This window comes from Fistularia commersonii, chromosome 28, assembly GCF_037954325.1.
Source record: "Fistularia commersonii isolate RoL2024-O1a breed Wild chromosome 28, RoL_Fcom_v1.0, whole genome shotgun sequence".
NCBI classification, from domain to species: domain Eukaryota; kingdom Metazoa; phylum Chordata; class Actinopteri; order Syngnathiformes; family Fistulariidae; genus Fistularia; species Fistularia commersonii.
Window position 1 is genome coordinate 204,244 of NC_141311.1, and position 22,402 is coordinate 226,645.

At 56.3% G+C, this 22,402-nt stretch overlaps 5 protein-coding genes and 1 non-coding gene across 7 annotated transcripts in view; 3 read left to right on the forward strand and 3 right to left on the reverse strand.

Annotated features, from left to right (window-relative positions):
- Positions 1-77: 77 nt before the first annotated feature.
- On the forward strand, positions 78-186 carry LOC147217035 (U6 spliceosomal RNA). The gene has a single exon (XR_015109013.1). It is a non-coding gene; the product is annotated as a U6 spliceosomal RNA (small nuclear RNA).
- Positions 187-1,021: 835 nt separating this feature from the next.
- Positions 1,022-4,512, forward strand: LOC147217036 (BUB3-interacting and GLEBS motif-containing protein ZNF207-like). Its single transcript, XM_086175642.1, has 10 exons — positions 1,022-1,126; positions 1,394-1,520; positions 1,684-1,822; positions 1,897-2,079; positions 2,345-2,420; positions 2,518-2,588; positions 2,682-2,827; positions 3,075-3,284; positions 3,498-3,630; positions 3,815-4,512. Exons 1-10 carry the CDS (start codon positions 1,086-1,088, stop codon positions 3,976-3,978), a joined length of 1,290 nt encoding a protein of 429 aa, XP_086031768.1. The 5' UTR covers positions 1,022-1,085; the 3' UTR covers positions 3,979-4,512.
- Positions 4,513-5,960: 1,448 nt separating this feature from the next.
- On the reverse strand, positions 5,961-7,820 carry LOC147217037 (zona pellucida sperm-binding protein 3-like). Its single transcript, XM_086175901.1, has 8 exons — positions 7,446-7,820; positions 7,250-7,365; positions 7,100-7,188; positions 6,869-7,040; positions 6,525-6,642; positions 6,376-6,458; positions 6,078-6,190; positions 5,961-6,019 (listed from the first exon to the last, which is right to left on the reverse strand). The coding sequence occupies exons 1-8, from the start codon at positions 7,818-7,820 to the stop codon at positions 5,961-5,963; spliced, it is 1,125 nt and encodes a 374-aa protein (XP_086032027.1).
- Positions 7,821-10,435: 2,615 nt separating this feature from the next.
- LOC147217038 (zona pellucida sperm-binding protein 3-like) lies at positions 10,436-12,527 on the reverse strand. The gene is made up of 9 exons (XM_086176425.1): positions 12,171-12,527; positions 11,984-12,099; positions 11,810-11,913; positions 11,570-11,744; positions 11,385-11,502; positions 11,241-11,323; positions 11,006-11,166; positions 10,787-10,939; positions 10,436-10,560 (listed from the first exon to the last, which is right to left on the reverse strand). The coding sequence occupies exons 1-9, from the start codon at positions 12,525-12,527 to the stop codon at positions 10,436-10,438; spliced, it is 1,392 nt and encodes a 463-aa protein (XP_086032551.1).
- Positions 12,528-13,734: 1,207 nt separating this feature from the next.
- On the forward strand, positions 13,735-20,458 carry LOC147217039 (uncharacterized). The gene is made up of 4 exons (XM_086175370.1): positions 13,735-13,789; positions 13,877-14,233; positions 14,332-14,444; positions 15,092-20,458. Exons 1-4 carry the CDS (start codon positions 13,753-13,755, stop codon positions 15,392-15,394), a joined length of 810 nt encoding a protein of 269 aa, XP_086031496.1. The 5' UTR covers positions 13,735-13,752; the 3' UTR covers positions 15,395-20,458.
- The window catches only part of LOC147217040 (trinucleotide repeat-containing gene 6C protein-like), a 45,505-nt gene continuing 38,461 nt past the window's right edge, over positions 15,359-22,402 (reverse strand). For both annotated transcript variants that reach the window (XM_086175369.1, XM_086175368.1), the window contains one exon: positions 15,359-22,169. In XM_086175369.1, the coding sequence (XP_086031495.1) occupies positions 21,788-22,169 (382 nt within the window). In that variant the 3' untranslated portion in view covers positions 15,359-21,787. The remainder of the gene's footprint in view (positions 22,170-22,402) is intronic.

The following is a 22,402-nucleotide window of genomic DNA, read 5'->3' on the forward strand; positions in this document are numbered from 1 at the left end:
TATTTAAGATAACGATTTAATCGTAATACAGACATAAGTATATAAAAGTATATCTATATGTCAAAGGTGTAAGTACAATAAAGGTTTATGTATGTTAAAGGTATAACTATATATACACAGTAGATTAGATGAGTATGGCCCCTGCACAAGGATGACATGCAAATTCATGAAGCGTTCCTTACTTTCTCAGCTCCTCCTGGTCTGTCCAAGTGTTGTTGAGCAACACTGAATCCCCACTGCTCCCCTGGCAGCCCACTGGCAGCCTGCTGGCAGCCTACTGGTAGCCTACTGGTAGCCCACTGGCAGCCTGCTGGCAGCCTGCTGGCAGCCTGCTGGTAGCCTGCTGGTAGCCTGCTGGTAGCCTGCTGGTAGCCTGCTGGTAGCCTACTGGTCATGGTTCATCCATGATGGCTTCATTGCAGACAACCAATTTCCCCATGAGGGATTAATAAAGGACAAATCATCATCATCATATACATGTTAAAGGTTAGATGTACATAGTAAAGTAGTAAAGGTGTATCCTCATGTTAAAGATTAGATGTAAATAATAAAGTAATAAAGGTGGATCCCTATGTTAAAGGTTAGATTTAAGTAATAAAGTAATAAAGGTGTATCTATATATTAAAAGTGAGATATAAAAAAAAGTAATAAAGGTGTATCCCTATGTTAAAGGTTAGATGTAAATGATAAAGTGATAAAGGATTATCTATATGTTAAAGGTTAGATGTAAATAATAAAGTGACAAAGTTGTATCTATACGTTAAAGGTTAGATGTAAATAATAGAGTAATAAAGTTGTATCTATACGTTAAAGGTTAGATGTAAATAATAAAGTAATAAAGTTGTATATATACGTTAAAGGTTAGATGTAAATAATAAAGTAATAAAGTTGTATCTATACGTTAAAGGTTAGATGTAAATAATAAAGTAATAAAAGTGTATCCAAGACAAACGGCATCCAAGTTGTAGATAGAGTGATGTAATTCCCAGCAGCGCCGCCAGGAGTCGCTGTTGAGGCGTCTCCGCCCGCCGCCATCTTCGGTCCGCTCGGTTCGTTTTATCCCGACCAGCTGACGAGCAGGCAGGATGGGGAGGAAGAAGAAAAAGCAGATGAAACCCTGGTGCTGGTATCCTTTCCCTCTCACATTTCCCCAAATGACCGTACGAAGTGGGCTCGTCTCGGCGTTTATTCGGGTCACAGCTGGATGTAAACATGTCGCAGGTGTCCGGACAGTTAACTGCCCAGCCCTGCGTGCTAGCCGCGGTTAGCACACTGGGCTGGGCAGTTAGCTGTGTTTACATTGCTATCTGCTGCCAGGTGCAGCTGCAAACGGATTCAGGTTGTGTTTCTGGGCCAAACAAAACGTCAAAGCTGCTCCTAACCGTAGCGTCAGGTATTGCAACAGAGATTTCGACGACGAGAAGATCCTCATCCAGCATCAGAAGGCCAAGCACTTCAAGTGTCACATTTGTCACAAGAAGCTGTACACGGGACCCGGGCTGGCCATCCACTGCATGCAGGTGAGGAGACACACCTGCACGGCTGCACACCTGCACGGCTGCACGGCTGCACACCTGCACGGCTGCACGGCTGCACGGCTGCACAGCCGCACAGCTGCATGGCTGCACACCTGCACGGTGCAGCCTGCAGGCTGATGGACAGCCATCCTCTTTGCCATCTCAGGTACACAAGGAGACCATCGACGGAGTTCCCAATGCAATACCTGGAAGGACGGACATCGAGCTGGAGATATACGGCATGGAGGGGATTCCAGAGAAGGACATGGAGGAGAGGCGGAGGGTGCTGGAGCAGAAGAATCAAGGTATCCGCCCGGCGCTACCGAATGAGAACGTACGTCGGTGCCGCAGAGACGGACTTTTCACGGCCTGATTTCAGAGACGCAGAAGAAAAAGCAGAACCAGGACGACTCCGACGAGTATGAGGATGAAGACGAGCCCGGCCCTTCCTTCCAGCAGCGTGCCGCCGGCCAGCCCCCGGCGGGCTACATCCCCCCGATGACCCAGGCCGCCGCGCTCCCTTGCTCCGGCGCCCCGGGGATCCCGCCCGGCAGCTACTCAGGTGCGTCTCCCGCCTCCTTCTGAAACCTTTTCCTCTTCATTTCCCACTGACTGACGGGCGGATCGGTGCCACACTGGGTGTTTGGAGGCGCTCTGTCACACGTGTAAAGCCGAACTAGCCTTTCATACCAAGACAGAATTAGAAATGCACAAACTGGGATCACGGCGGCCTCTTGGAATAACCTTTCTGCAAGTCAGTCTGTCACATTGTAGTTTTGGTGATTTATGGCGCTAACAGGTTGTTGTGGATCCCCTCTCTGTGTCAGGGATCCCCCCGATGATGCCGGGCGTCCCTCCGATGATGCCGGGAATGCCACCTGTGATTCCAGGCGTGCCTCCGGGGTAAAGGCGTTACCTTCGGTCCGACCGCTGCCGGGAGAGGACACGCCGTTCCCGCGCGGGGTTTCAGTCACGGATGTGTGCTCTGCTGTGCCTCTAGGATGATACCTCTGGGCAGAATGATGCCTCCGGGTCCCGGGATGCCTCCTCTCATGCCAGCTGTTCCTCCAGGTATCCTGCGTCTGGCAGCATTTGCCTTTGAGCGCACGTATCACGCCCCCCGCGTGTCGACTCACAAAGAGCCTTGTCCGGCGGTGTTTCCAGGCATGCCTCCCCCGGCGGCCCAACGAGCGGGGGTTCCACACATGTCTCCGGTCCCCCCCGCCGCCAACGTGCTGAGCAGAGCCGCCGCCGCCGTCCCCGCGGCCCAGCCCGATGTCTCGAAGCCCCTCTTCCCCAGTGCCGGACAGGTAGGCTCCGTCCGGCGCCACCCGCTCCGTCCTGAGAACGGAGGCTTCTCGTGGACGCCGGCGGGAACCCGTCCGCCCCGAGCGGTTCTGGACGGCCGGAGGCGGTCCGGCAGTTTGACCTCCCTTCCGTCCTCCCGGGATGTTTTCTGCCGTCCCGGGAGATCCGAGGTTTTGGGTGGAGTCTTCCCGGAACCCCTTAGCGGGGGGCGGCGGGAGGTGTCCGATGCGTGTCCTCTCTCGTCCTCAGAGCCAGCAGACGGGGCCCCCCCGCCCCCCCGCCTGCACCTCGTCCGACCTCTCCAAGCCCACCTTCCCGGCGTACACCCCGGCCTCCCCGTGCGTGGCCGGCGGCAGCACGCTCTCCAAGCCCCCCCTGACCGTGACCAGTAAGCCGGCCGCCCTGAACACATCCAGTGGAACCAGTAAGTTGATCCACCCCGATGAGGACGTCTCTCTGGTGAGTCCTCCTGCCCGAATGCCGTCTTTACACTTGCTCCAGTAAGTAGCGGTCGGAGACCAGTAGCCCGCACAGAACGCTGCCCGTCAGCGGCGCCGGTTAATGAACGCAGTAACATCTGAGCCTTTGTGAAACCGCATGACCTTGTGTGTCCTTGTGGACGTCCGTCCTCTCGAGTGTGAGATGACCTCCTGTTGTTCTTGTGCTCCGCAGGAGGAGCTGCGCTCCCAGTTGCCACGATATCAGCGCAGCGCCGCTCGTGCAGGCCAGGCCGCGCCGCAGTCGGCGGGTCCTTCGGGGGCGGCGGCGGCCGCTCAGCCGCCCGGCCTGAGGCATCCCATACCCGGTATTTGTCGTCCGCCTGCCACTCACAGATAGTTCATGCCTCGGCCGGAGGCGCCCAGTAGGTCGGCGGCAGCGTGTGGAGGACGTGTGGAGGATGTGTGGAGGAGGTCTCGCACGCTCAACTTGTGGACAAGCCGTCTCTCGACCGGTTTAACGGAAACCAAATCCACCCTGTGTCCCGACAGGCCCGTACGGCGCTCCTCCCCAGGGGATGTCCGGCTACATGCCAGCAGGGATCCGTCCGTTCGTACAGACCCCCCCCGCGGCCCCCCCGGGGTACCGGGCGGCCCCCCCGCCGCCGGCCGTAGGTATGAGACCTCCTGTCGTGTCTCCCGGAGGCCGCTACTGAAGCTCCTCCCGTAGGTTCGGACGCTCCGCCCTTCCCGAGCGTCCTCGGCCGCTCGGAGACGGAGGGCTGCAGGCGGACCCGAGCGCCCGGGAAGAGACTGGAAGAGCGGGAAGTATTGACACTGCACCCCGTCCAGAGTATGAGCTGATGTTTGAATCCCTCTCTTTGTTTTGTGGCTCTGTTTCCTTCTCATGTTCCATTCAGGTGTGTAGAAGTGTAGTAGATCAGGTTGGTAGTGTTGTGAAGGCGCTGGACTTACATGGGCAGCACCCACCCTTTACCAAGGCAAGTCTTACATGCACCCCTCCTTCACGCTGCACAGTGAGGCCTTCACAGCACGCACGTGCTGTTGGACTTAGTGTCCCCAAGGTTGCTTGGTGAGGGCTTCAGAGGTCGTTTGCGCTTTTTCCAATTCGCCGCAGCGAATCGTTGATTTTAAGGAGGAAACTCCGCTAAAGGCAAAGCGCGGGTGGACTAAACACCATGGTTTGTGTATTGTTGTAAACCTGTATTGTAATAAAATGTGGCAACAAAGTAAAGACTCTTCTTTGCGGGCTGTTAGCGGGGAAACGGACGTCACAGCGCCTTTGCGCCGGCTGTGATTCGTCTCCAGAGACAGTCCGTCAGCGGACCCGCTGACCGACCGTCGGCCCGTACGTTGTCGTGCTCCGTGCGTCGCGCCGCGCCGCGCCTCCGCCGAGCTCCTCCGGCGCTAAAACCCAGATTTCTCTTCTCCCTGTAGCGTTGCCCTGAGGGAGCGGCCGAGGCCGAGGCTCAGGGCAGCCCAGTTTCGGCCCGAGGCAAGTCTGTTTTCTGTCTTCTCATTCATTGCAGGGGCCCTCACAGCGTGCACGCTGTTGGACCTCCATGTCCCCAAACTTGCAGCAAGTTTGGTGAAGGCCCTTGTTTGTGTGCGTTCAGGCTCCGTTGTCTCCAGGCATGCCAGCTCTTGTGATTTGCTCTCTTGTGAAGCTCTTAGGTGCCATTGAGCCGGTACTTCTGACCGCCGAGAGCGTCCGGAGGCCCCTAATACTCCTGTGTGGCCCCTTTAACCTAGACCTATTTGAACAGCGGCGAGGGAACTATTTGTTACCGACTCGCGGACGCTGTCGGCCTCCCGTCGCCACACTAAACCTGAGGTTTGTGATGAAAGCATTACTTTCAATGTTCTGTTTCCCCCTAATCCTGTCTTTTCCACCAGCGTTCCTCACGTGATCTTTGCGTTAACTTACATGGTGGAGAAGTCCTCCCCGTCTCAGGTTAGTTAAAGCTGTAAGTACCGTGGCGGCTTGTAAGGCCGAGGCTCTCGTCCCTTAGCGGCATCCCGGCTTAGCGTTGAGGTTTCTTCCGGTAAGTATGGGCGGAGCAGACGCACAAACCCCTCCAGGTTCCGTTGCAGAACCTTCATCTAAAAACAGCCTCATGAGGGTTTGTGTTCCACAGCAAAGTTCCAATTCCAGCTGCAAGGATGAAGTGTTTCCTTCAAACAGTGGTTTGAAGGTGAAGCCTACTTTGTACCGCCTGTTTGAACTGCAGACAATAAACTGGTTTGTCGCACGGTTTCTGTCTTATTCATTTGTGGTTCTAGAAGCGGCGCTGCAGGTCCTCCGCACCGACCGGTCAGAAGAGTCCAGTTCCTCTTGGCTGTTGTGGTCCGATGCAGAGCAAAGGCCCTTCCTTGCCATCTAGTGGCCACAAGGACTAGAGCGACGCGACCCGAGTTAAATCTGGAGCTCCTGAAGACTTTCCAGCCGACTCCGATGCGCTCACTAGTTTTGTCACGCGGTTCTTGGAGGTCACATGAAGGTGTGGGTGAAAGGGGTGACTGAGGTTTGGACCCTAGCAGGGGTTAATAGCGCAAGAACCTGCTGATCCCATAGTTTATCCCAAGAACTTGCCGTCGGCTGCACGGTGCGCATTAACCAAACAGATATTTGGGCAAGATTTTATTTGAGTCCAAGAGTCTGGTAAAACAGAAGCTTCTACTCTTGCGGCAGAACGGTCAGGGGTCCGAGTGTGACGGGGCCACAAGTCTCTGGATCTGCAACGACAGAGAGTCAGCGTATCTGCTGGGGTGGTGGGACATCCTGAGGGGCTACCTTCAGAGCTCGGCTGCCTCCAGGAAGTCCTCTCGCTCATCTTCTGGACGTGGTGTCGGCAAGTGTGCTCACAGCAGCGACAGACCTCGTCTCCTCCATCCAGGTTCTGCCAACTGAGGACAAAACACCTTTGAGAAGGCGGTCAGGCCAATGAGCTGCTTCAGCCGCACGCTCGGCGCCGTCATCGGAACACTGGCAGGAAGTTGGACCTTCTGAGATCCAAGTGAATCCGCCGGTGCCAAAAGGCACCCAGAAGAGACACGGTCACGCCCGTCTGAGGATCACGGTTCGGCGTTACCTTGAGGGTACGTAGTTGCAGGCCTTGTTCAGGCGGCTGCCCGTCGTCTGAGCGCTGACCTTCAGCTCGCAGGTGATGAAGATCTGTGGGAGCAGAACGAGCCGTGACCAGGAGGGCCTCACCGGCGGAGCGGCTCAGGAGATACTTACAGAGGTCCTGGGATCCCGATGGAAGAGGAAGGCGTCGAGCTGCAGCCGGAGGACGTCGGGCCTCCCCCTCGGCAGGAACAGAGCTTTGGAGCCTTGCTCTTTGGAGTCACTCAGACACCTGAGAGGAGCACCTGTCTTATGAAGGGCAGAACTCCCGTGCCGGACCTTCTCGCAGTTGTCTTTGCGGTTTTAGTGCGCCGGTCCTTAAAGGACCCTCGGCACAGACTCCATCTGACCCTGAAGGTCTCTGTTAGACCGTTTGGACCTCCTGCGGCAGGAGGCGGCGCCCCGACGCTCAGGCGAAGTCACGCTCCTCAAACATCTGGAATGCGGCGGGTGCTTACCCGTGGTTCTCGATGAAGTGGTATCTGGGCTCCGAGTTGACATCCGGGGTCAGCGTGGCGACACAGTGGTCGATGAAGAGCTGCCTTTGACCAGCGCCGGTGTAGGAGGCCTCCAGCTGCAGGAGGTCTCCCATGTAGAAGGCGCCGGCGAGCCTCTCGTCGGTCCAGTCATCTGGTCACACGGACGGGTTAGGTCGGGTCGGAGCCGACGGGGACGCGGAACAAACCTACCGTTCATCAGCTTCAGAGAGCACTGGGAGTCTTGACGGGGGGAGATGATCAGGGGGGCCTCCTGGGTGAAGCTGCTCACGTAGTGGGTCCTGGTCCCAGAGGGACGAGTCAGAAGAACACTTTGCGCCTCCTGAGACTGAAGGTTCTTACCTCTTGTAGTGGCAGGAGACGGGGATGGTGGTGTGGGCCACCCTGGTGATGCCATGCGGGCTGGCAGCGGGGGAGAACACCAGCTGGTTGGAGTAGATCACAGAATCCCCGGAGATCTGGGAGGAGCGACACGTCAGCCCTGAAGCCGTCCGGGCCGGGAGGCCTTCGGACCCGAGCCCCGCCCCGAAGCGCTTACGGTGAGCTGGGAGCCGCAGGCGTGCAGCTCCGCCTCGATCATGTACTGCGAGGCGCTGAGCGCGGCGGCGCGACACTCGCTGTGGTCCCAGTGCTCGCCGGTGCCCAGGGAAAGTTCTCCGGGAGACACCAGGCGGCCGTTGGCGAACAGGTCGGCGCTCACCAGCACGACCATGGTGGACTCGGTGCACTGGACGTGGACCGGGGCCCAGGGCTCGAAGTAGGCCCCGCCGAGGTGTTCGGGGGCACTCGTGTAGGCGGACGTCTTGTACTCCCTGCCTTCTTCGTCGATCATGGGACCTTCCCTCAGGAGGCGGATGGCGCTCACACGGAGCGACAGCAGCGCCAGAAAGACCGCGAACCCTGAGCGTGACATCCTGAGCTCTCCCTCCGAAACCCAAGAAGATCCTCCTGCCAGAACCAGAGCGGTGGAGACCGAGGAGCGGCCGCCACTGAAATACCCCGCCAATCAGAGAACACCTGCTCGTAATCAGCCGTCACGAGGGAAGGCTGCGTGCCCGCGGGAGGCCCTGATTGGCCCGCCGAACGCAAGCCCTACAGAGAGCGGCTGATCTTCATCGCTCGTCTCCACGCGAGAAGGTCCGTGCGGAGTCCTTGCGTGGTTCAGCGCCGCCAGGAAGCGCCTGATCCAGTAGCCTGGGCTCCACGGTGAGAATTCCCGTCTCCTCACTCGCCTCCTTCCCTGGAGTTTGAGGGCTCCGACACTGAATGGGGGTCAGAGGCCGTCCCTCAGACGACCTCTGACCCCGAAGCGTTCCCAGGAGCAGGAGTCCCACAGAGGCCAAAGTAAAGGGGGCGGCCTGGGGACGCTTGAAGGTGCAGCTCCACCAGCCGGGGTTCTCACCATCAAACCCCAGGAGATAAAGGTTTGTCAATTCTCCTCGTCCCGGTCCCGAGCCCAGATGGAGCAGAAGATCTGCGACGTAAAAGCGGAGAGAGAAGATCGGAATCGGATCGGACGACGGCTCCCGCCCCACGTGCGCCCAGACCACCGTGCACGAGCTTTCTGCCTGTGGCCATCAAACCTTCCTCCTGCCCTTTGTGCAGGAAGGGAACCTGAGATGTTCAGAAGTGACTGCACTTTAGAGCCTCCAGGCAAAGACTAGAAGAACAGAAGTTCTCGTCTACCACCTCCACCGGCTCTCCGTCACAGAGCTCTTGGACCTCTGGTCTTTCACGTCAAGTGTACGCAGGAGCAGATGTTCACTCGATCAATATAAAGCTTATGGTTCATCTTCTCCTTGGGCTTTTCCTTTCAGGGGTCTCCACTGGGAATCCACCTTCTCCGTCTCACCCTGTTCTCTGGATCTTCTCACCAACTACTTTCATATCTTCTCTCTTCCTCGGACCAGGAGTCGACCCGAGGCTCCTCTTCCATCTTTACACTGCGGCTCCGAGCGGCTCGGGAAAATAAATTATGAATATTGAATTGAATTGTATTTCATTTGTGTCGTTTCCTTTTTTAAACTTTTAGTTCTAAGTTGGAAGATTATTGTGATCTTGAAATTTGAAATAAAATGATATTTACTATTTTTCGCCGCTCAAAATAACGTCACACTGGCGGAAGCCGGTTGACCCGCCAGCCGGTAAAGTCCCGATGTGCAGATGCTGAGCGCAGAAGTTCAGGAGCAGAAGTCCCATAAACCAGGTAGAATAGATATTTATGAAGATATTTTGTAAATAATTATTCTTTATTGTTTACTGACACAGTGATTTTTTTCCGATTTATTTTTACAATTCAGGTCAAGGCTCCGCTACACGCTCTGAAAGCCCAAAGCTCAAAATGACTTCATTACATAAATAAAATTTAATTTTCTCTGTAATACTTTGTGAATTTCAGAAGCAACACACTACACACTTGTTTATACAAAGTGTAAAGGTCATAAAAAGCAATATATACAGTGGTACCTTTATTTTAGACGTCAAACAGTAATTGCGACTCCCAGTGTTTCCTTTTGCGAGGAAACCCGGTCCAAATGTCTCTTTGGGTGTTACAGGTTTCCGCCCCCTGGTCTGGACCGCAGCGTCAAACTCTGTAATCCTATTTGACCCGCAAAGACACATCACTATTAGAGGCGGCTCGTCGGGATGGTCTGCAGTGCACGGACTCCTAATTCTACAAATTCCAGAAGTTTCTGCTGGTGTTTTGGCAGGAAAATCCCAACAGGGCCCATAAACATCCTGTTCTCTGTGTACAGTCGTCATAGCAACCTGATGCTAATACTGGCACCCTGATAATCAGGCAGAAAACAGGATTCTGGATGTGTGTGATAAAGTTACGTATTGTATAGTATTAAGCTTGAGCCAGATTTTGTTTTGAAGCAAAACTTGTTTGGGTCCAAATGAAAACGTTCCTTGTATCTGGAGGAAGATTTTTTTTTCCAATAAATATCAATGTTGGCCCACCACTTTGTCCCAGTGTGTATTTGAGCTTGACGCCCTGCGATGGACCAACTCCAGCGGACGTCTGCCAAAATATTGACTCTCCTCAGTCTGGCTTCTGACCTTCTGTCCGGGTGTGTTGATCCCGACTTATTCCTGGTCCCTCCCAGAGAACCTCAGCCTCCTGTCACCGTTTCCAGGCCCTACAGGAATCTCTTGGTTTATAGTGAAATAGATTGAGCAGAAGACCGGGTGAATTCTGGAAGTCCACATGTTCTATGAAGGAATAGTGAGATCCATGTGAGACAGTTCATTTCAAGCCCAGCGGTCTAGTGACCTGGAGGAACCTTCCACTGGAGAACCTGGTGGTCCTCCAGGGATCCAGAGGCCCTGCTTGTACAAGGGACAGCAACACGAGAAGCAGCTTCATCTCCCCCCTGACAGATGTTTGGACGTCATTCTGGGTAGAAGCTGCCAGGCGGGAGAAACTTTATGCTGGAACAAGTTCAGCGTTGAGGGTCTCGTCTTCACCCGTGAGGTTTGCGGATCATTAAACAGTCATGAGAAGGACTCGTTGCTTTGTGGTTTTTATTGATCTCCTGAATCAGCATCTTCTGCAGTTGGCGTCTCCACAGTCACTTCTGGCTCCGGAGCGAGGTCCTCCAGAACCGCTGTGGAGTTGGTTTCCACGGAAACGCCCTCTTCTGGATCCAGGAGACAAAGCAGTCGTAATGACAGCGGGCCGAGCGCCGCGAGCTTCTCCTCCACATACCTTGAGGCGTCGCTTCGCCTTTGTTCAGATCGGCGTGGAGGTCGTCGTCCTCGGAGGTCTGGCCCGGGGCGGCGGCCGCCTCCGGGAGCCGCTCCGGTCCGGTCATGTCTGCGGAGAGAGACGGGACTGAGGCGGAGCTCTTCTGCGCTGGGAGAGCAGATACCTACCCTTCTTCAGCCCGCTCTTCCACTGGCTGCCGTACAGGGTGGGCCTGCTGATCTTGTGGAGGATGGAGGGGAGCTCCTCCGCCGGGATGGGGGGACTTTTCTCCTCGGCCGGCAGGACCAGCATGGGGCCGATCACGGCCTCCTGGTCCCAAACTAGGAACGGGACGGCCAGCTTTAAAAATCGGGCCCGAGGTTCTAAGGTTTCGAGAGGAGCCTTACTCTTGTTGGTCCTCAGCGCGCTGCGCCAGAAGAGCTCCTGGGTCGGCGTCCCAAAGCCACGAGGACCGTACTTGGCCGAGATGCTGGACAGACCGAAAGTCTGGCCGATGTCATTTTGACAGTAACCGCACAAGTAGTCGTTGCCGTCAGCAGACCGCCACCTGAGAAGACACCGGTTCAGGACACCTTCTCATGGAGGGCGAGAAGGTTCAGGACCACCGCCCCCCCAACATGCCTTCCATTCAGCAGACTGCATGCCTTGCTCGGAGCCGCGGCTTCTTCCACAGGGCCGGCGGTCAGGTGACACGAGAGGTAAAGCTGTGAAGGCACCAGAAGATCAAGGAGGTCAAAATACCACCGGAGCCACGTGAAGACCCACCTCTCCTTTGTCCTCCTCGTGAAATCGGAAGGCGTCGATGGTGAAGCGCAGCTTGTCGTCCTGGAGCCGGGGCAGGAACTGCGAGCCAGAACCCGGGAGCTGAGAGTCGATCAAGCATCTGCGGAGGAGGAGATGGTCAGATGCGGCCATCTTTAGGCGCGGCAGATACCTCCGCCTCCACCGACCCGTTCTCGATGAAGAGGTAGCTGGGCTCCGAGCGGACGTCCGGGGTCAGCGTGGCCAGGCAGCTGCTCACGAAGACCCGCAGGCCCGGGTGGTGTCCCACGCGGACCGAGGCCTCGACGGAGATGGGCTCCCCGAGGTGGAAGACCTGGGAGCTCCTCTCGTACAGCCAGTCGTCTGAAAGCGGTCAGAGATTCAGGCACGTTCGCGAAGACGCGGCGCGGACGCCGACCCGAACCCACCGGTCATCACTTTCAGGTCGAACACCAGGGTCTCGGCGGCGGCCTGCGTGGACGTGAAGGGAAGCCAGGTGGGCGTCAGCGACGAGCTGGACAGGCTGTATCTCCTGAGGAGCAACCAGAGCGCGGTGAGCGAGAGCGTCCCAGGAGAGCGGGGTCTCCTCGGGTCGGCCAGACCTTTCGTAGTGACACTCCACCGGAATGACGGCCTCGTCCATGCGGATCACTCCCTCCGAGGAGGTGACAGGCGAGTAGATGAGCAGGTTGGTGTAGACCAGAGCGTTGTCGGTCATCTGCGGGGCGAGAGGTCCAGACTGAAGGTCAGGGGTCACCGGGGAGGCGGGCGCAGGAGAAGCGACGTTACCCAGGACTTGGTGCCGCAGTCCAGCAGCCCGACCAGGATCCTGAACTCCCGCCCTCCGGAGGCCTCCTGGGCCCGGCAGAAGTCGTCCTGGTAGACGCCGAGGCGAAGCTCCTCGCTGTCCACGGGGGCGCCGAGGCCGAACATGTCCGCCTGGACCACCACCTCCAGAGAGTCGGGGTGACAGACCAGCCGGACGGTGTTCACCCGCCTGGGGGCCTGGACCTCCTGTCCAGGGTACGTGGAGACCTGAGCATGAAGCGCAGAGGGTTCGGGCGGAAACCCGGCGGACGGTTCCACGTGCAGCAGCGCGGAGAACAGCAGCGGCAACAGCTTCACGCCTAAAACGAAGGACCCCATGGGTGCTGACTGAGAGACGCTCCTTTGGACCAAACCTGCAGTGACCTCCCGCCGCCGCAGCTGCATCTTATACTGGGGCCAACGAGGCCGGCGCACCTGGGAGCCGTCAGCCAATCAGCCCGCAGCTGCTGGCCACGCCCCCTCGGCGCCTCCTGCCGCGCCGCTTGCGTGAAGAGACAGGAACTTCCCGCGGTCGTGTGCGGAGGTGACGGTCCGGAAAGACAAAAGCAGAAACGGAGAGGAGGTCGCCTCGACGGCGGGCCTCCTCCGCAGATCTTTGTCTCCGCCTCGTCCCGTGAGTCCACCTGGTCGTCGGCCGGACGAGGACTTTGCTCTCGTCCTCCACGGATCCCCGAACGGACCCGGTCGAAGGTTGACTTTCACATGAACCTTCTGTCCGGGTGAATCATCCGTCCAGGACGACCCTCTGGTTCATTGAATTCTCAGGAGGCGCCTTCATCCCGACCCGCGTCGCGAGGCTTCGACCCGAGAGGACGAACCCGAAGCATGAGGGCGGAGGTGAGAAGACTGAGGGTCGCGGTCACCTTGACCCGATGAAACCTGCTGGTTTTAGGGAGGCCGGAGCTCCGCCGTCGGACCGAGAAAGCAGTTCCACCCAAAGTGACACCGAGAAGATGTTGAGGACCATATGGAGCTCGGGTTCCTTTGAAGCGGATGAAGAACCCTCCAGGCAGGAAGTGTCAGGGGCCGTCGTGGCGCAGGAGGTCGACCGGGAACGTTCGATTCCCAAGACGATCGTCTTTGGAAGCCGATTCCCGGCTCCTCCTAGCGAGCGTGTCCGAGTGTTGCTGAGCGACACACCGAAGCCCTCGCCGCTCCCCCGGCGTCCTGCTGCTCGCGGTTCATCCAGGATGGCTTCACTGCAGAGAAACACTTTCCCCAACAGGGATTAATAAGGGATCAATTATTATTATCATTTTTGCTCCTGCCAGCGAGGGCTCCTCTGAGCTCACTGGAGGTGCGTCTTGAATTCTTTCTCCAGCAAATACTTGGTGAGAAGGACTTGACTGGAACGGGGACAGGCTGAGGAACCCGTGTGGTCTTAGTGCTCCTTCATGAGTGGAGTTCTCTGAGGAGGTGAGAGCACCGCCTGGAAACATCTGCGGCAGGGATGACGTCCGCTTCCTGCCCCGCGGTGAGAACAATAAACGCTCAGCTCGCCCACAGAGCCCGGCCACGGCGGAGAAGAGACCGGGTCGTGACCATGAGCGCGGCGCTCGTGTTGGCTCTGCTGCTCGGAGGTAAGGAGGCACGGAGCCGCGGAGCCGCGAGCATCTCAAGTTCTCAGCTTCGGAAGGTCGCGGTCAGCCGTGCTTCTTCTCTCTCAGCCCGGGCGGAGGTGACGTTCCTGCAGCTGGAAGAGAATCAGACGCTGGAGCTCTCCTGCTCGCCTCGGCCGGACGGCGGCGGCGGCGGCCCCGTCAGCCTCCACCTGTTCCGCCGCCGCGCCCGAGCCCAGACCACCCTGCTGTCGCTGGCGGGGGGCCGGCTCAGGGTGGATCCCGGCGTGGGGCGCCGCCTGCGGCTCTCCGGAGGCCTGAGCGCCGCGCACGTCAACGTCTCCATCGGCGGCCTGCGGCCCGGCGACACGGGCCTCTACACCTGGGAGCTGGGCTACGGCGAGGACGGCGCTCGGCGCTCCTGCCTGGGATCCCAAAGGGTTCTCCTGCTGGTCCACGGAGAAGGTACCTGCTCCCTGCATCTGACGCCCCTTCAAGGGCTCAGACACCTTTTCCAGCTACAATGCTGCGTGTGTGTGTGTGTGTGTGTGTGTGTGCTTCAGGGAAGCCGTGCCGGTGCTCGTCCAGCTACAAGCTCCTGGTCTTCACCACACTCACGTCAGCAGGGCTTCTGCTGCTGGGACTCACCTGGCTGGGAGTGGAGAAGTGTGTGACTGTGAGTAACGTCCGTCTCTAAAAATGACAACAAGGTGAAAGTGCAGCAGAAGAACAACCGAACCGTCGTCAGACGTCAGACCGTAGCTCTTCTTCTCCAGTCAAACAGGAAATGAGTAAAAGTGCAGCTGATTTTTATGTAGCGCTTTTTAAGGCCACGTCTGTTCTTCAGACAAGCCAGAACCTGTGACACTGGTGCTCGTCTGAGCAGAGGCTTGAGGAGGCTTGAGGAGCATCCAGCCGCCATCTTCATCCTCGCCACTGTTTTTGGAGGGGGGGGGGGTCCACCAGGCGGGAAAGTGACTTTTCATGGCCAACGAGTCAAGGGACGCCACGTGTGTGTGTGTGAGAGAGAGAGAGAGCTACCAAGTGTGTCTTTGCGGAGGATGGAAAGCTCTCTGCTGGGAGTGTATCTTCAGACGCAACGAGTCGAAGACCCCATCCAACGGGTGTGAGGAGGGAAAGGGGGGGGCAGAAAGAGAGGGGGGGGTCAGAGAAAGAAGGGGGTCAGCCTGAGAAACCTTTGAATGCCTTGGTCTCCGTCTGAGCCTTCAGTCGGACCCACATTTGCGCTCGGCAGCCTTCTCACGGGCCGAAGGAAGCGCCACGCGCCGGCTTTGGTTTCAACGCGCGGCCTCCTTGTTTCAGGTGAAGGCGAGGCGTCGACGAGCCCGGCCTTCGGCTTCCATCTACCAGGAAATGCGCTGCGGAAACGGGCGCCGGAGCGCGGCGGACGCCCCGCATCCCCGGCGGGAGCCCTCGCACCTGGAGGAAGCCGGCGTCCCGGTGTACGCCGACCCCGACGTCAGACAATCGCAGGACAACTACTACGCCCGGCCCAGGGCCCCGGCGGCCGGAAGCCCCCCGGGGCCAGGAAGCGCCCCGCCCCGGCCGGAGGACAGAGGGCACGGGTTCAACAGCCAAGAAAAAAGCTATTTTATTCATATTTGAAAGAAGCTCCATAGTCAATGAAAACATTTGTTTCGGTGCATGTCATTTAACAATCACATTCTATGAGGAGAGACAGAGAGACAGAGAGAGAGAGAGAGAGAGAGAGAAACAGAAACATTACAAGCCACTGACTTTTCATTAAATCTCAGTACAGACATTTTTCTTAATATTTCAGAAACAAAAATAGCCCTAGACCCCCCCCCGCCCCCCCCCCCCCAATATCCTGACACACAAACAGAACCCTAAGAAAACAACCCGTTGAGGGTGACAGGCTAGAATCCCACAGTGCTAAAGAGTGAGACGCTCATTGGTTTCGGATACACAGCATGGCGATAGGTCAGTCTTGAGGGGAGTCAAAAGAAGAAAAGAAAAATCCCGTCGGATTCCCAAAACCCCTGCAATAGATCAGCCACTCAAAGCGGGCCGTAAAGCCTCCTCCGCTCCGACTCTTGTGCATAGTTTCGTGATCCTTTACGACCGGCTCGTTTTACAAACATCCTCCTCGTGCGTCCGCAAAAGTCCGATTTGCTTCCGAATACCCGCTGTGGGAGGATGGGGGGGGGGGGGGCAGTAATGCACAGGATCCTGATCGGCTCAGGATGGGACCTCATTGAGAAAACACAACATACAGAACTCTGCATGTTATTGGCGGACTTCTTTTTCTAGACAATCAAAATCATTGACCACTTTTGTTTTGAAATGTAAAGCAATTTTAATATATAGATTTCTATATAAAGCACTCCATATTCATTTAGAGTCCATTATTTGGTTATTATGTAACTGCTACGGATTTAGAAACAAAAGGTATTTCCTCCTCTGCTGAAATCCATAACTCTCAGTGCTTAGAATTTTTATACTCGTCATAAAAATGTACATTAACACGTTGTGGAGTCGGCGCTCTGGAACCCTGGCCTTCCTGAGACGAGATCCACCTTTTCATGTGTGCAAGATAGTAAGTGTCTTTTTTTTGTCTCTTTTGTTGGTTTTTCTTTCGTTTTTTTTTTTTTTTTTATAAAGGAAAAATAGATATAATCGACACAAAACATACAGGCTTCATATAGTCGGCGAACAGAAGAGAGAAGGAGAAACGCGGCTGGATCCCAGAGTTCTACGAGGAGCGCGATCGGCCTTCGTTCGGAGAATCTCACGCTTTTTCGTTTAAATGGAAGCATTTGTTTCCCTCCGACCTCCCGGGCTCCATCCCGTCCCGGCTGAGTTTGAACTCCGGAGGAAAAACGCCAAAAGACTGTAAACGGTCGGTGGCCTCGCGGGAAAGGAACGACGGCGTGAGCGAAACGAAGAAAAGCTAACAAACCAAAAAGGTAGGCACCTCCGAGGCTCGGTCCGATGTCTGCCGCTTGGCGCCGCTCTGACCCGGGGGGGCTCAGGTCCCTCCTCCCCATCTATGGCCACAGGTCTGTCAAATCCTTTTTTTTTGTTGTTTTTTTTGTTTGTTTTTTTTTAGTTTTTTTTCTGCATTTTTTTATACTTTTTTTTTTCTTCACATTTCCTGTTTTTTGATTTTTTTTTTCATTTTTTTCCTTTCAGTTTATAGTCTGAAAAAATGGTGCAATACTCAAATATGATCCATACTTTCTTGGATTATTCCACAATGAAAGCCACTAAGGTAGATAAACATTACATTTTAAAAACACACTTGTTTGAGTCCTTGAGTAAACATGTACACGTGAACTGTCCCGTCCCCCTCAGTACTTGTATCATGGTGTGTGTAGCTGGATGAGGGGTGAGGCCGACACTCAGTGCAACGCTAGAGGCTAGTAACAATTAACATGTTTCTGACGAGCAAAAAGAAACTCAAAACAACAAAGTATACTGAAGTGAAAAGAACAGCGACGGACGTTTCTCCGCCGCCATTGAGACCCCTCGCACGCGCACGCACACGCACACACACACACACACGCAAACAAACAGGCATGCGCACGCGCACACACACACACACTCACGCACTCGCAAACAAACAGGCATGCGCACGCACACACACTCCACATACAGTACAAGCAGCCTTGTGCAAACACTCAAATACAAGACGTAGATTTTGCCTTTAGAATCGCTGAACATTTCAAATGGAGTTCACTCTGAACCGATGCTATCAAAAATCTCCAAAGTGAATGAATGAGACAAAAAGAAGGAAAAAAAAAAAAAAAAACACTACAAAAAGTGTTCACATTACATTATTGGCGCTTCTTTTGATTCAAGTATTTGTTTTCATTATTTCGTATTACTCTGATATGTTTATGATCTCGTCTTCTGGGGAATATCGCGTACAGGAGGCTGGAGCCGGGGTTTCGGGGAATGGGCTCAGGCTGAGTGGAAAACAGAGATCCGGCCATGCGGGCGCTCGCCGGCTCGGCGGCGTCCTCGGCCGTGTACTGTATATGGACCAGCATGTGCATATTCGACCCGGCCTTGGTTTTCGTCAGTTAAAAGAGAGCGTGGCTCATCTGCCTGTGGGCGGGGCCCGGCCCCGGCCCCGGCCCGGCCCCGGACCCTTATCCCATCCGCCGTGGAGACGCGGGGTTCGCTCGGGCTCCGGTCGCCATCGAGTCCGCGGCGCTTTAAAAACAAGGTAAAAGGGAGCGCGTCCCGTTCCAACGCGAGACAGGTAGTTAGAGGAGGGCGAGGGGGCGGCCGGGGCTCTCGGCGCCGGCGCCGCGCCGAGAGTTCCGGGACACTCGACCTCCGACGCCCCGCTCGCCGGGCTCCACGCGTCAATGCCGGTTCCTTGATTCGAGTCCAGTGTGGAGATAAATTCAGAACAAACAAACAAACAAACAAACAAACAAACAAACGACACAGGCAATAGTGATTGTTCCGTCGAACGACACGAGTCCACAGGGACTCTGGAAGAGGGAGGAATCCCCAAAGTTTTAAGACTTGATACCGAACTCGAGGCGCGTCCCCGCCTCAGTCCCCTCGGACCCTCGGACCCCAAAGCCGGACGCTCGGAAACCACCTGTTTGTAAAAGAGTCCGGGGGTCCGGAGCCTCCCGGAGAAGAAACGGAGCGCAGGCGTCTCAGCTTTGGATCGTCAGCCCAAACAGACTTTGACTTTTTTTTTTTTTTTTTTTTCTCGTTTGTAGTTTCTAGTTTTTGCAAAAATCTCGATGATAAAGAAAACGATAATGTATTTGGTTTTTAAGAGATGTACCCGATGTGACCCATAAACAGTGCACAGACACATACAGACACCACGCCCCCCCCCCGTCCTGCAGCGCACACATTTCCAGTCCCCTGTTGGTCCGTCCGTCCGTCCGTCCGTCCGCCCGTCCGTCCCGGCCCTCAGCTGGCCCGGCCCTCAGCTGGCCCGGCCCTCAGCTGGCCCGGCCCTCAGCTGGTCCGGCCCAGTGCACACAGCGGCCGCCGCCCTGTGTCGCGTCACACTGAAGATAAACTAGGATATGGCAAAGTGGAAGTGAGTATGGGTACATCGGTTGGCACGAGACTGCAGCGGTCCTGCCAACCGCGAGAGCTTCCGGCGGGTCGGTCGGCGTCCTCACAGTGGGAGACCCGGCCCTCCGACGGGGGGCTCCTTCAGGGTCCCTGAAGGGAAGCTGCCTGGTAGTAAAGGTTGAGAAGTAGGTTTGGCAGGAGCGGGGGGGATGGCTGTGACGTTTCTAAATGGCTGTGAACAAACACCTCCTCGTCTTTGCATAGAAATGGAAGGCTGTTTATCGTCGAGGTGGTTCTAAGTGTAACCGCGGGCTCCCAGAGTTAAACATAAAGCACCAGTGAGCGCGACCCGTCCACGCCGAAGGACTCGTGTAGACGGCGGACAGTAGATGGCGGCGGGCGGACCGAGCTCCCCCCCGTCACTCCGTTTAACCGGCCCGTCCCCCCGTCGGCGCGGCTCCCGTTTCCAGCGAGCTCCGAGGTGCGCCGCCGCCCCGGCCTTTAGGAGGAGGGGCCTTTAGGAGGGGGGGCCCCGATCTACACTCTGGTTGCGGCTCGCAGGGGCGGTGGGAGGGCCGGGGGACCGGGAGGATCGGGAGAGGCCGGGAGGACCGGGAGGACCAGGAGGACCAGGAGGACCAGGAGGACCAGGAGGACCGGGAGGACCGGGAGGACCGGGAGGACCAGGAGGACCGGGAGAGGCCGGGCGCGGCACGGAGACCCGGACTCCGAAGCCACGGAGTCACGATCGGGAAACAATCATGGACTCTATACTCGTCGATAACAGCGACAGTAACAGCAAACTTCATAACAACACATTTAAAATGCACATGACTCCGAGAAAGAAACAAAATAAAAACATGAAATGCCTCCATGTCTGGCTAAAGTGATTCTTGCAGGAGAGAGAGAGAGAGAGGAGATGGAAGTGGGACAGGGTCTGAGGACAGACTGGCGCAGCAGTAGTAATAGTAGTAAATCCAACACGGGCGGGCCAGTTCTGGAGAAGAGCTGCTCTGGGAGGAAGAGGAGGGGTTCTGCTGCGGAGGGACATCGGCAGCAGGCAGGCACTCAGTGGCCACACTATCACACAGGTTGGCGGGGCCTCCGACGGAGAGAAGACCAGAAGGACGAGAGAAGACCCTCCCTGCCGGACCCGCCGGAGCCTCTCCGGACGCCAAGGCTACAAAGATCTCGGACGATGCGACAGAACGGTGATATTTACTGCGACTGGCGGGAGCTCCTTCTTTGTGTTTCCCTTCACGTTGCTACCGCGTCCGGACATCCTTCCGGGGCCGAGGGGTTTGGAAAAATAAGAAAATCTTCACATCCGTGTCAAGTCAAGTCTGAAGGAAGCGTACACAGGTGCCTCCCAGCGACTGATTTGGTTTTTTTTTTTTTCGTTTGTCTTTTTCAAACTTTTCCTTTGCCAGTGTCGCCTGTCGGGTCTTCTGCTTGTTGGCGTGGAGGAACGTGAGCCGGTGCTTCTCTAAGTGCTATGAAGGAGCCGCCTGGCCGCTCGGCCGGCGCCGTCCAGGAAAAAAAGAAAAAGTCATCTGGTCTTTTGAGGGGGCGGGGGGGCAATATGGGCTCTTCTCATTTTGGTTTGATGCCTTGTTCTCAAACACACACACACATACTCACACACACACACACCTCTCACTTGTCCCCCCCCCCCCCAAAAAAAAACCCAAAACAAAACAAACTGACTGGCACACGTCTGGAGAGCCGGCCAGCTGAGGAAGTGCTTTCTGTGAACCTCCTTGTGATTTGGACAATAGATGGTTGAAGACCAGCTGGCTGCCCCCCCTCCCCCCCCGGCGCTCACACTCCGGGGGTCGGGGGGTATTAGTGGCAGTTTGAGGAAGGGGAGCGGGGCAGATATGAGTCTGCGTCCAATCATTGATGGCAGCCCCCCGGGGAGAGGTGGTGGCAGGGCGCTCGGACGGTAAAGTCTGGCTTATATTGCACGTCACTTGAAATGCTGTTCGAGTGGAGCGGGCCGGCGGGAACCTTTACCGTGTGAGGTCACGCACAACAGCAGTGAGAAGGTCAGGGGCGGCGCCGGGCCGGGCCGGGCCGAACTGCGAACTGCCCGCAGACGAGTTGAGGTGCATCGAAGTGTTTGTCTCTACAGTTCCATTGTAATAGCAGTGGTTGTTCTTCTGGGGTCCAGGTGGACCACACCTCCACAGCATGTCCTTTCCTAACTTTGTTTGCAATGGTTCAAGAAAACAACAAAAAAAAACACTACAAAATGGCTTGAGCAAGGCGAACAGAGTTGCATCCTTCCCTTTGAGCGTCGTGCGTGCGCATGTGTGTGTGTGTGTGTGTATGTGTGTGTATGTGCGTGTGTGAGTGTGCGTGCCTGTGTGTAACTCAGTCTGCTTTGCTGATGCACCATCCATGTGAAGTGTGGTTGCTCGTGTGAAGCCGCAGCAGCATGTACTCTCCACTCAGGTTTCACTGGCTCAGAAATAAGGGTGTGCAAGTGTCCGTATGCTTCTTCACCGAGTCTGGAGTGTGTGAGGACAGCAGGGCAGGAAGGAGGTTAAGGCTAATATTAGTGCTGAGAGTCTGGAACAGCTGAAAGTTCTACGACCACTGATTGAAGGGTTTACTTTGGGAATGAGTCTCTGAGGTGCGGTATGATTGCCCGGGAGAGGCCCGGATGGGGGACACGCAGGTTTCAAGACGGCGGCTCGCTTCACCGGGCCGCTTCCCCGAAACTCCGCTTCGGAAAAAATGAAATGAAAGACATCTTCCTGCGCGGGAAGTAAAAGCCGAACACTGACCGGGACCTCTTGCCGAGACTCACGGGATCCGCGGCGACGGGTCGTCGGGCCGAAGGGGCGGAGGAGCCGGAGCGGCGGGGACGGTTCCTCTTCCTGTCCCGTCCCCCTTCGCCGCCTCGCCCGCGCTGATTATCTCCACGTCGATTTGCAAGGTTTTGGCTGTGGCGGCTGTTCGGCCCGGCTCGGCGTCCTACATGGACTCTCCGCTCAGCAGGTCTCCGGGCAGCAGCGTATTGATCGGGGTGGGACTCCCCATGACCCGGCCCTCCTCTCCGCCGGGGGGCCCCCACAGGCTGGAGTACTGCTGCACGCCGCCCCACAGCAGCTCTCCGCCCGTCTTCGCCCCGCCCGCTCCCAGGCCGCCGCCGCCGCCGTTGTTGTTGTTCCAGTGGGGGGTGTGGCCAATGGGGTGAGCGGCTGCGGACCCCGACCCCCCCATCCTGGTCTGATTGGCGCCCGGGGTGGCCTGCCAGCTGGTCGTCCCGCCGAGCGACTGGCCCTGTGCAAAGAAGCGATTCACGTCCTCTTCCCCGGCGAACTCTGCCAGGATGGTGGTGTTCCCGAGCACGCACCTGGGGGGGACGGAGGGCACAGGTGAGCGGGCGGGCGGGCGGCGCCGTGGACCCGAGGCCGCCCTTGTTTGTTTGTTTGTTTGTTTACAAGTTTATTAGGACAGTGTACAAATACATGAAGCACCGAGGCAGAGATATTTGTACCAGATTATAGCTCACAGCTCATTTCCATCTGTGGTCCTGGACAATACAAATACAAAACTGTATAAAATAGACATTATATATAAAATATA